The following is a 13,171-nucleotide window of genomic DNA, read 5'->3' as shown; positions in this document are numbered from 1 at the left end:
TTCTACTTTTTTGATAAAAATTAAAACCGCACTCTGAAAACTGATGATTATGCCATGAGTTTTGTCAAAACTATTTGCTTAAGTATAATACAACATTGTTTTCGAGATTGCAATGATATCAACTGCCATGATCAACGTTTTGGACCAGTACTGGTATTGACATACAATTTTACCTTGTAATGCAATCTTTGGGTCCTGTATTGCATTACAAAAACTCTTTTTAACTGTTATTAATAGCGTTATTGAGAAAAAGAAAAAAGCGCTCCATTACAAGTTGTTTGACCTTGAGCAAAATGTTCTGCCCTACGGGGGGGGTCGTAGACAACGCTTACGAATTTGTGAAATCTACTTGATATCTTTCAAAGTAAAATTCACGTGAATTCTACTTACCATTTTAGCTGGACATTTCAAAACAAAGCTTCTGTAAGTACTTTGAATAACTTTGTGTGAAAAAATTCACAATGACAGCTGTGTGATATTTATAAAAAACGTGAAACTTAATTACCTCAATTTGTGGAAAACTGGTTACATAAAGCTGTAAATACCAAGCCCATGGGTTCTATTTACACTAAATGTGAACTTCAGTTACTTTAAGGGTGGGTTTTATTTATATTAAGGGTGAATTTTAATTACAAAGCTCATGGAAGGTAATTACTTTAAGATTTCTAAATGTACTTACGTTGAGAGCTTGAAATTCAATGTCAACTTTTTTATGTACATTTAAAGTACATTTGTGGTGAACTCTGCCGACGTTTTCTCGCTTACATGATTCAAAAACCGGCAATTAAGTTTAAGGTAAGCGTTGTCTACAAAGGCAAACTAAAAATACATGTAATAAGAATGGTTTTGGGATTCATTTCCGGATGAATACAAATTTACACCATAAATTTAGGGTCAAAAGACTCGTAATGTCAACTTTACATCCTTATTCAATTTTACCACACAAACGCACATGTTCAAATATGCAGGAAAAACATAGTAAGTTATTTTCAGTTAATAAAAACCCAGTTTTTTGGGAGTAAAAACTGATGAAGATCAATAAGAGGTTGTTTAAAGTCCTAGCTATCGTCAGATCATGGTAGCTAAAAATATGTGACACGGTAACTGCTATTTCAGCTATTTGTTATAATTGGGTTCTGAACTAGATTGCTTCTAAGAAAAAAAGAACATTCATACTGTTCTTGTCTCATTTGGCAAAAAACGGTCTTGTTTAAAAGTTGATAGATGTTCTGTTTAAGAGTTTGATTGGACACCTGAGTTTATTTTGTTTCAGAAATCATTGTGCTCCCTGAACCAAAAGAAACCAGAGGATGTAATTATGAAGCTGTAAACACTGCAAAAACACTGCAATTCCGCAAAAACGATAGTCAGAAAAACAGCTCCGAGTTTTTCTGAATTCTGACTGAATCAGTTGAAAGTTAGAATAATCGAAAAATGAACATTTGGAAGCAGTGGTGGTATTTACTTAAGCCTCGCAGCATTTTATCACTGAGTTTGTACGCTTCAGTATTCAAAGTTGCAAACCGGAGATTAGTGGCAGAGAAAATCAGCGCTGAATCAGTATAGAGATATTCTGTTTTTTAGGATGGCCAGTACTCTCTTCATGTCCCAACTTACACTGGCCAGTCTTGATTTTTGGATAAAGTTCATTGCATGAAAAATAATATGCACAGCTTAACTCCCACGAGCAAGGTTTGATTTATCTGCGATTCGAACTTCCTAACCACTAAGCTAAATGGGGTTTCTGGTAGTTGCCAACCAACTAGCTTATATATAAATAGTGTGTATAATACTATAGTAATTACCAGTTATAAACTACAAAAGTATGACATTACTCTGCTCAGACTTAATTTTGTGGTATGAGTTGTTTTTAGACTGTACAGGGTAAGTTAAGCCTGGGCAAATTCCTTGTTCTCAATATAATCATAATGAAGAGGAACTGTACATAAAGAAACTTAGAATAATCTGGAGATGCAATGTTTCAGAACCGAATTAAGTTTTTATACTTGAAATGTGCTGGTTCAGCGCTGAAATGCTCTGAGACTCAAGTCCGGGAATGAGTTTGAAATATACGTTTTGGCTTTGCCGTAATTTGTCAGAATACACGATTTCATTTTTAGGGTTTAATTTTGGTTGGCATTGTCACTTGTCAGGATCAATTTTCCGACTTCCATGGAATCTCATGTGTTGAATGAGTGTATTGGAAAACAATCGACGTAACACTTGAAAAAGCCAAAAAAAATATGTTCTAAGAGATTCTTTTTGTATCAATAGTAAATTATATAATATTCGAAAGCTTGAATAATTCTGATGAAACAAACTGCATAGAAGTTAGATGAAGCTCTGAACACGACTCTTGGAACCCGCCTAATCAACGCAAATTGAACAAATTATATCATTAATCTTTTTTGAAGCTGAAATCAGCTAGTTTAATAAACTAAAAGACCTTTTTATGCGTCATTGCTGCCCAAATATCCCACAACTCATTCCATTCAACTAAAATTTAAATTCCAAATTTCTAAAGAACTCATTGGTACCACCAATGATTGTCCAAACAACCATGAAACCCAGTGAAACAAAAGTTGATATACCTTGCTATGACATGCAAGATCTTGATAACTGTTGCAAAACTTGAAACATCTTGCCAAGATCTTGAGAGAAAAATTACTCTTAGAACACCTTGATAAAATCTCGACAAGATCTTATCAAGACATGTCATGAAATTTTCCTGGCGTAACTTGTTACGATCTTTATAATTCTTAACACATAGAAATTTATGTTATTAAGCAAACCGAAGTGAGGTGGTGGAGCCGGGAATCCCGAAGACAAAAAATTAGCTATGACTGGAAGTAGTGAGAATTAGCACTATGCAAAGCGCTTAGGTCTCGACGTTGTAACGATATGCAGCTATGACTCGACAATGCGAGAGTTCGATGTAATTCGAATCTGACTCAAAAAAAACGCGATTATGATCAGACAGAAAAAACATAGTCATAGGCGCAAATCTTGCATAGTCTTACAAAGTCTAATTGTAAAAATTTCCAGTAGTCAGAGGAAATTTGTTAGATTAATTGAAAGACTATCAGTCTTTGTCCAAAAAAACTCCACAACTAAAGATTATAAGTTCTATGTCAAGAATTACAAATCAAAGCAATCTGAATTACACAAGCCGAAACACAAACTATAAGCAGAAGCAAAAATACAAAACTATCGAATGATTGAGTGGAGACATTTTTTAGCAGAGCAATAGAATGAATTTTGCACAGCAAAATTTTTTCGAACCAGAAATTGGTCTTTTGGGGTAATTTGAATCAATCAGGCAAAAATTCACTTAAAGGAGTTCAGATTTTGTTGAACGGTGATACCATGACAAATGTACAGAAATAAGAAGGTTGTTAGGTCTCTCACTGATCAGGTGAGAGGTTTGAAAAGAAAATAAAATAAAATGTATGCTGAACACTGAAGCCAGTCTGAGCAAAACAATTCAAACAAAATTTTTGAAACCTATCGATGGAAGTATGCATCACAATTGTAGGGGGCCTTCCTTCACGTTGGTGGTCCTTTAAAAGTTATGTACTATGTACGTACCGTGATGGTATCCACTTAAAAATTTTTTTATTGTGGAAAGAAACGGCTCATTTGTTGGTTATTGAACTAACGGGAGAAGTAATTTCCGATACTCATGATAATTCTTGTTAATTCTTGATAAATCTTGCTTAATTTTATGATCTCCTGCTATATCATGTTTTTGGGTGCTATTGAGTTTTTAATACTTGATATATCCAGCCATGTCATGGTTAATCTGTCTTGGAAATCTTAACAAGATCTTGTTTCTTGACAGCCATGCTAAGAACTTGCAAGTTGGTACAAATCTTGATGTTTTCATGGAACGTAACACAGTCAGATCTTGGCAAGATTTACCAAGATTTAGTATGTTTCTTGTCAAGCTGTATCAAGTTTCGTTTCACAGAGAACGGATTGGGAAAAACTGTTTCACAACACACAAAATGAACTCTAAAATTCTTAAAATTTTGGGCGGAGGCTGAAAGTTACAGACGATATAGCTACAATAAACTTTAGATGGCTTGAAACGTTCAACCACTGGGCCGTGGAGGGAAGCTGCAACAATAAACAACCCAACGGTTTAAATATTTATGACAATGAAACTATTGTGCAGTTCGCCAATCTTTATGTGTCCTGGGACAATATAGTGGACAGCATCAGCTAGTCGTTTATAAAAGGGACTGACATCCGTTTTCAAAGTAATTCATGAGCCTTTAAAATAATTACATCCAAGTGACAAAACTTGAAGATCAATGGTTTTCATTTTCGGTGACCTACCATTATCCTGAGCAAAATTTTGCTTTTGAGCAATTGAAACCTCTCTTCACAAAACAGCACTTACATCAAATATGTACCTCATTTTTGTTACATCCAGTACCAAATCTCATCATTTTGAAGCTAAAATAAAATAATTACTAAATAAGCAAATTCCTGCTTCAGAAGCTGGTTCCCAGTGTTCTTTTACAACCGTCTCTCACTTCAATAATGACTTTATTGGAGAAAAAAAATCTTCAGTACCATTCTATTTGTTCCGTTCCAATGAGAAAGTTTTTTTAATTTTTCTTTAATTCTCCTGATCTCAAGAACAATCGAAACTTTGTGGTTTTATATTTCGCTCCGACAATATCATCCTCTATCCGTCAGTTTTGATATATTACTAATGCAGATACAAGCTGGACTGTGAAAATAACTTTTAAAATTTGGTTCCGAGCGTTAACAAAGTTTGCCCACAATTGATCAAAAAGAAATCAGAACGTTTTCAAAAGTTGCTGTGCAAAAATTGCACCAATCTTAGATATATGGGCTGCTCCGAACCCTTATCAAGGAAGTGAAAAATTGGTTACACCTTGTAAGAAGGCTATCAGGTAATAACTGATGTTTAACAAAAAAAGCGACATATACAGAAATCGATGAGGTAGTGTTGGGAAAATTGTCGAACAAGCTGTAAACATTGACTGAGTTAACTAACCTAAAAAACACGTATGTAGTCTGGAAAATACGGTTTGCTACAGAAAGAAATTAATGTGCAAAAAAGTACTCAAACAAAAATTACCATTTTCTCATTATCATTTGAACAGCTTTTCAACATCTTACTTTCAGATTCAATGCTAGTTAATTTCAACAAAAAAGCTTGAAAACAGTAGATTGAACTGCTTTTTATTAATTTTAATGCACAAGATGAAGTAGTAACTGAAATAAATTCAGAACTATGCTCAACATTTTCAAACATTTAATCGAACATGGGATTTTATTCTGATCAGCAAGTCTCATTGAAAAAAGTACTATCCTCTTCGGATCTAACTTTCACTTTTCGAAGTCTATCAGTAATCACAAACTGTTTTTTTTTATAGTTTTTCTGGCGAACAACAAGCTCATTTTTTTAGAACTCTTAAAATAAATTTGATTTAAATTAGGTAAATTCTTGTAATCTATTGCCCAGTAAATTTCGCTTCGCAAAAAACCCCGGGTAATTTTCAAACAAAAAATACAGAGTTTAAAACATTTTGTTATACAAAAAAGCAGTTACGTTAGCAGAGTTGATAGTTTTATTCTGCAACTGAATACTTTTTTGGTTTTTTTTTCGTTTAGAGAAAATTGCAACTTCGTCATATAATGACAACTTTTTCGAATAAACGTATTCTAACCAAACAAATCCAGGTAAATTGCAATGTTTTCCAATACCCTTATGATTTGTTTTAAAAGCAATTATAGAGAAAAATTGCGACTTCTTTATATAATGAGAACTATTTTTCAAACGAACACGTTCTGACCACGTTTTCAAACGAGCACTTTGCAGTTTCACAGTTAACATAGTCCTTGAAGTTGGCCCTAAACATTTTACATTACACTAATTCTTAATTTTAAAACAGGTTATAGCGAAAACTGCATTTTAATTATAAATTGACAATATTTGAAGGAAACAAGTTCTGACCAAATTCTTTGAAAATTTGGAATTGAAATAACCCCATTGATTGGTTTCAAAACAAAATTTTAGAAAAAAAGAGATTCACTATACCACTGCGATCTATTATGAAACACATAATAGAGAAAATTGCGCTTTGTTATAATAACATTTTCAAAGAAAGCCATTTTGACCAAACCTTTTACAGAATTACTTTTCATATAGCCATTACAAGTTTTATCAAAACGAAAAACTTAGAAAAAAAATATTTCACTATACCATTACGACCTATTATAAAACAGATTTTAGAGAAGATTGCATTTTCACTATATAATGGCAACTTTTTCTCAAAAACGTAATCTGACCGAATCTTTCACTGATTCACACTTCATGTAGACTCTCCAGTTTTGTCCAGCACAAATTTCTAGAAACAGCTATAAATTACTATACCACTACGACCTATTTTAAACCAGATTTCAAAGAAAATTGCAACCTCTTTAAATGATGACAATTTTTTCTCGTATAAGCGTAATCTGACCGAATATTTTATAGATTCACAGTTTGTACGGCCTCACAAGTTTCTACCAAATCAAAAAACCTAGAGAAAGTTATCGTTAACTATATCACTGCGACCTATTCTAAAATGGATTTTAGAGGAAATTTCAACGTCTTTAATTAAGGGTAATTTTTTTCAAAGAAAGTATACTGACCAATTTTTTGCTGGTGAACATTTCGCATGGTCCATGCAGTTAGTCGGAAGCCAAAACTCAGGGAAAGCTCAATTTTATACTGTATCACCACGATCTAATAAAAAATTTTTTAAAGAGAAAATTGCAACTACTTTAAATAATGACACATTTTAAAAAAACGTGATCTGACCAAATCTTATGAAGATTCATTGTTCACATTGTCCGTACAGTCAATCCTAAACCAAAAATCAGGGGAAAACACAATATTTTACTACAATATCATATAATTGATTATAGCGAAAATTGTAAACTCAGAGATTTTATTTACAACCTTTTTCAAGGAAACACATTCCGACCAAATCTTTTGCAGATTCACAGTTTAAATAGCCCCTACAGTTGGTTTTTGACTTAAATTCTAGATAAATGCAAACTTTCATGATATGACAACGACCTTATTATAAATCTAATTATAGAGAAAGTCGCCAATTCTTTACACAGTGACAACTTTTTTCAAAGAAACACATTCTGACCAATTCTTTTGTAGATTCGCCGCGTACCTAGACTACACTTGAACCATCAAAACAGGAGCACACACCTGCGCAGATGTTTTGAAAAAGATCAGAATCATAGCTCTTTTTGTTTTCTAAAAAGTGCAAAATTACTCAAGTTTCCTATTTTTTCACTGCTGTTGTTGCAAAGACCTTATTGAACCCGGATTTTTACAATTTTTGCTTGCTTTGTTACGTGAAAAACTTCTGATTTCATTCTGAACCAGAGTTGATTCAGAAATTGTCATTCTGATTTTGCTCTGATGCATATATTTTCAGAGAAATTTAATACTGAATTTTTCTCTGAATCAGAGAAACTTAGAAATTAATTTGAATCATCTCTGACTCAGTACTGAAAACCAATATTTCTAAGAAACTTCTGATTCAGTGCTGATTCTCTCTGGAGTTTGGGTACGGGAGCTAGTCCCCCATCCCCACATTTCTTTGTTGTTACTACTTGCTAATCATTCATAGGATAGAAGTTTGAAGTGCAAATAGGGAAGAAAAGCTAAGCATTTCTCATGTTTCGCTCAAAATTAAAGAAAACCAATCAAAAGTGTATCATGTACAGAGTTCTGACACTCCCGAAGAAAGATCATAGCGTCTTCAGAAACATTCAAGACGAGTATCTTCTGGCTTCACGCTCCGGATGCTGAGAAGTGCCAGCTATGGCAAAGTCTCTTGTTGACATGATATCCGAGCAACCCATTTAACATTATGAATTTATAAGTTTTTTGTGAACAAATCCCGTAAAGCTATTCAAAATACACGTAAATTCGCAGTCGACACATTTCTATTTCTTAAACGAATTGTAGAAAATTTTTTCGAATAATTGGCTGAGTTTTTTTAAATTTTTTTTCCAGTATTTGGAAAATGAACAGCAGATTTTGCATAACCTTACCATTTTCTGAGAGAAATCCCATTACTTCAACAACATGCGAATAATTTCTGAATGCGTTTTCTCCAACAATTTTCAATACTTTTGGAATATTTTAGGACGTTTTTTTTTAAAATTGGTGGTCATGATTTTGAATGGTGCGTGTCGTTTACCAATGAATTTATGCCTTTTTTGGTAATTATGCTATTTTTCCCAAAAAAATTAATTTTTGCTAGTCACGAAAATCACTAAAATCCATTTATTTTAACTAAATCACAGGAAAATAAGCTTAAAGTCTTCCAAAATATCTCCAAATACAGAAAATTACGCGTATCGGCGAGATTTTTTTGCGCACAAGTGTTGAATATGCCATGTGGCACATACAGAAATAAACATTCATTCATATGCAAACTGCATCACTTGAAATATAACGATAATCGCGATGATGATAACTATATGAAAATGAATCTTTTATCCAGCATCTTATTGCTTTATCATGGAAGTCTTTGTAACGCTTTTCAATAAACGTCATTAGAAGTGATTTATAAATAGCTTTCTCTTTTAAAAGGATCTGAAATCGATAACCACAGTTTGTGTGTTGGTTCCACAAGTAGCAGTTAAAACTATACTTGAAAATTAAGATTTTGTCAGCATTTACTTTTGTAACATTATTAAAAAACAACGAAATCTAATTCAAGTTTGTCCATTTTATATGCCAGCACTGGAAGAGGCATAAATTATCCCTGTTTACTTCTTGCGCGGACTGTTTTTTTCCAAAGCTTTACTTCTATCTCAAGATCAATTTCAGTCTTGTGGCAATTTTATTTCAGCCTGTGACAAATATCTTTTTTTCTGATATTTCGCTTATCTTTTTTTCTTTTTGCCACGTCATCGACAGCAGTTATAAACAAGTTATTTTTTTAAAAAAATATTTAATGTTTCGCTCAGATTATTTGTATTGAAAGTGACTGTTCAGATTTAAGTCGGTCATTTAACAGCAAATGCGCGCCAAAATTTGCATGAATTGAAAGTTGATTGTTCATTTACGGCCCTGATATCACAGGAATTGATCAGCTTGAAACGTATCGTTAAAGCAATTTTTCAGCGATAGTCATTGAGGCAAAGCCTGCTATCATCGATCACAAACTTGTCAATTAAATATAAAATAAGACGCGCTATTTGTATATTGAATAACTGGAAAAGTTTTAGATTCCTGTCCAATTATTTTACCGACCACCACGACCCGAAAAATGTCCTTAGCTTTCACTTTGTTCACACTTTTAGCAGTGTTACTTCAGTTGAACTCTGTTTTGGGGGATGTTAAGTTCCCGAAAGATCAAAGTATGAAACACAGATGGCCCCCAATTATCATGAAACATGAAAATGGACGGATACCTGACGGTCATTTGAGGTTAGCTAGCTTTGAATCCCTTCCGCATTATAGCCCTGGTTGATCAGTTAACAGCGTAAACAGACTAATCCCCTAGTAGGGAGCCGTATAAGTAAGTCTTCGAATAATAATGCTAACGTCTTTTTAAGTTTACTACGGCATCCTGCTACGGCAGTTCTATGATTTCTATAAGTTACTACAATAAGGCCAAAGCAAGATTAAGTGTCGTGAATAAGCGAATAGCCAAGTATCTGTCAAAATCTTCAAAATTCTAGTGCAATTAGAAAAAAATTAACAAATTTTCAGCTGTTCATGAAACAATTGTGCCCCCCCCCCCGCCCCCTAAGACATTTGAGAACTTTTATCGTGTAAGATCCTACAAATTTCGAATCTTTTCCGTTGTTGCCCCTTTCCCCCCTCCAGTACGTTATGTGCCCCCCGTTACAGAGCACGTGCCATTACATAGTAAATCCTTATGGTAAAATATGGCACGTCCGTCTTGGGGGTGCTAATAATAAGCACCCACTAAGCTGGGGGGGGGGGCACAAACGGAGAAGATCCCAAATTTCTTACAGAAGTGTCTTACAAACACTTATAACTAAGATTATGCGTCGCCTAACTAAGACTTTGTAAGACAATTCATCACACACGATAAAAATTTTTATTAGGTCTGATAAGATCTTACACGATATAAGTTCACTTTGTCAACACAAAAAATTTCTACTAACGATGTGACAACTTTATTGTTTCAAGGATAGTCTTTTGTAAAAATAATTTTTAGAGGGCAAATCAGGCAAATAATATGTACGATGCCGTAGAGAATTGCATCTTGCTTTACTTAGCCCTAATAGGTTCTGTAATTTTTATAAAGAACATGATAAGTCTCTGTAATTTTGTAAATATATGCCTAATATGGCCAACCTGGGACCTTGAAAGAAAGTCAAAAAATGTACAATTCGAGGTCAAAACTAATAAATGTGTCTAAAATTTTATATTGTTAAGTTTAACACCATCCATAACCCCCTCAGCTGATTGAAAAACAAATCAAGTGGTTGGAATGAATGAATCATAGTTTAAATTGCGCAATCAATAATTGCTTCAGCTGTTCAGATTTATATAATTATGAACTTCTCTATCATACTTAATGCACTTAGTTGATTTTGCTGACTTTCTGTCGGTAACAACTGAATTGAGGTTAGGTTTTCTTTTGAAACCATGAAAATGAGCTGCTGAGCATTTTGATAGCTTTGATCTCGTATAAGAGATACTTAAAGGTTTTAGTAACAATTTCGATCTCTTTGTTATTTACTAATTCCATAGTTTATTCTTTTACCCTCTTTTCAGTGCTCAGAGGAAGATAGCAGAGATGGTATATAAAACTTAATTTAAAAAATGCGGGGCAGGTGCGGAGGGTAAATTTTCTGTTCTTGGTGAAGCATATGCAGATTTTAGTTGAGATATGTTGCTAAATTAGGCTTCAATCACTTTTTAAGGAGATTTTGTAGTCATCAGTAACAAATAGTCAAACTATCTACCCTAATGTACTCTCATATCTACTCGGAAAATCTAAGTATACAAAAAAGACTCTATGCGGATGCCTATTTTTTAGCCAAAACTAAACATTTCATATTTAGGAGAAGAAGCGTGATTAATCCTCACATCTGAGTTTTTCCACTGAATGCCTACCAAACTACGTATTGTCCCGGATTTTAACTGTAAAGTCCTCAAAAAATTGTAATTGCTTTGTAGAGTTTCTTTACTTTTGGGTTCTGGGATATGAGAACGAGATATGAGAAAAAACAATGAAGACAATGCTATTTTTACTTTTTTAAAACAAATCTAATTCATCAATCAAGATGGTGATTTAGATTTCTCTTACAAAAAAGCTGCGAAATTTTTGACTTCAACAACAAAGTTTTCAGCATTTTTAGTCTCTGCAATCCGAATCTTAATCTTGATCTATGAATTATATTCGTTCAAATTGAAGTTAGTTGGTGTGGTACCTGCTACCTAATAATGATTCAAATTTATTAGAGCCACAGAAATGTCTAATTTAATGATTAAACTGTTGAACGAAACGTTTTATATCTTTAGCTGGAAGGCACATGAGGTCTTTTGCAAACTTTTTTGACGTCTTTTGCAAAAAGATCTTGCGAGATGAGCATCGGAGTTCGTCTACGTTCCTAAATCTCTAAATTGTACTCTGAAAGCTCTTTTCGCAGTCTGCAGGAATCCTTCTCTCGGACTTAAAAATACATTTTCTGCCGGTAAAAGTCCAATGCATAGCAAAAAATTTATTTAATTACAATAGCTGTTTGCTTTCAAATTTGGCCTATGCCTAAAGTAGTTGAGATTGAATGAGAAAAATTACATTTGTGGATTAATCACGCTTCTATGTCTTACCTATTTAAACGATTAGCAGCTAGAATTGATCAGAACTGCATAAAGCAGACTACGAGGACCAAAATTCAATCTTAAACGTATTTTTTTATCACTGTTGAAAGCTTTCGTTACCCTTCGAGTTGCTACAAAATGGTATAAAAAAGAAAAAAAAACACAAACCTCGGCTTTAAGTGCAATTTTTTAAAAATAGTGTCAATTTAACCAGTTGATCCGAGTTTTAATCCCAAAACGCTATCATTTTTGAATTTGTCTTTGCCATAGGTACGCTCAACGTAGCTCTCATTTTCAATGGAATCGATTTTAATTATCAATATTAATTACAACTGCTCATAAATTTTTAAAATATTTTTATGCTATATAATTTAGGTTTTTAAATAGCATTTTTGGCAACTTTCCCTAAGACCTATAATGGAAATGTTAGAAAAAAAATTACTTTAAAAATTTATAAATAATTTACATAAAAAAATTCAAATTAAGTTTTCTCGGATATATGAAACAGAAACAGTGTATATAAAGCTCTAGAATAAAAGCTCTCAGGCAGTTCAATTGCTCAAAATTTCTTCTGTACAAAGAATCAGTTCTGGTGTTAATTTTGCTATAACTTTTTTTGTGCTCCTTCAACAGTTTTTACCGTTAGATTGAGACAAGTACCAAGTACAAGAAAAACGATATGATGCAGGAAAAGACACAAACTTCCGATAATTTATTGCTTTTTCAGTGAGTCATTGTTAACTTTATTGAGAAAAAACTCACGGAAAAAACCCACTGAAATAAACCCGTTTGAAATTTAAATTCGGTCGTAATAATTTTTTTTGATTGTTTTGGTTTCATATCAAATCCCACGGGCTCAAGTCCAAGACAATCGTCTTCAATTGTCTAGAAAATTGACAAAGCTTTTTGCATGTCAAAATCTAACCTTCTGAGATTTAACAAACAATTTTCGTACGTATAAATGCGAAAAATGTCCAAATAAGGTTTTGCTTGTGTGGATAAAATTTTATTAAAGCTTCTGCTTTTAGACCCTTTGGTTACCAGAAGAAATCAGAAGGAAAAGCAAAAGAGTTTGAAAAAAGTCTGTCGGCTGAAGAATTCCACGAGACTTGCATCAAAGCACAGATTCCATGTCTATTTCAAGTAACTACTCTATTTTACACCTCGCTATCATTCATTTCCTATTTTTCATATAGTAAGTTGTTATATGAATTATAATTTGTAACTGGGTGTTATAATTATAATTTGTAACAACGCTATTCAGAATCTGATTCTGTTCACTTGGAAAACGGATCTATTCTGATCCTT

General features: G+C 33.2%; 2 protein-coding genes across 2 annotated transcripts in view; both read left to right on the top strand.

Annotated features, from left to right (window-relative positions):
• The window catches only part of LOC142350808 (uncharacterized), a 201,774-nt gene that overhangs the window by 15,329 nt on the left and 173,274 nt on the right, over positions 1-13,171 (top strand). The gene's annotated exons all lie outside the window — the stretch shown is intronic.
• LOC142351144 (uncharacterized) overlaps positions 8,663-13,171 on the top strand; it is a 31,778-nt gene continuing 27,269 nt past the window's right edge. Inside the window, exons 1-2 of the mRNA XM_075403260.1 lie at positions 8,663-9,490; positions 12,892-13,006. Of these exons, the coding sequence (XP_075259375.1) occupies positions 9,330-9,490; positions 12,892-13,006 (276 nt within the window). The 5' untranslated portion in view covers positions 8,663-9,329. The remainder of the gene's footprint in view (positions 9,491-12,891; positions 13,007-13,171) is intronic.

The sequence above is a fragment of the Convolutriloba macropyga genome, chromosome 12 (genome assembly GCF_964194025.1).
Source record: "Convolutriloba macropyga chromosome 12, txConMacr16.3, whole genome shotgun sequence".
Classification (NCBI taxonomy): domain Eukaryota; kingdom Metazoa; phylum Xenacoelomorpha; order Acoela; family Convolutidae; genus Convolutriloba; species Convolutriloba macropyga.
The sequence above is the reverse complement of the archived record's forward strand: the minus strand, read 5'-3'. Positions and strand labels throughout refer to the sequence as shown.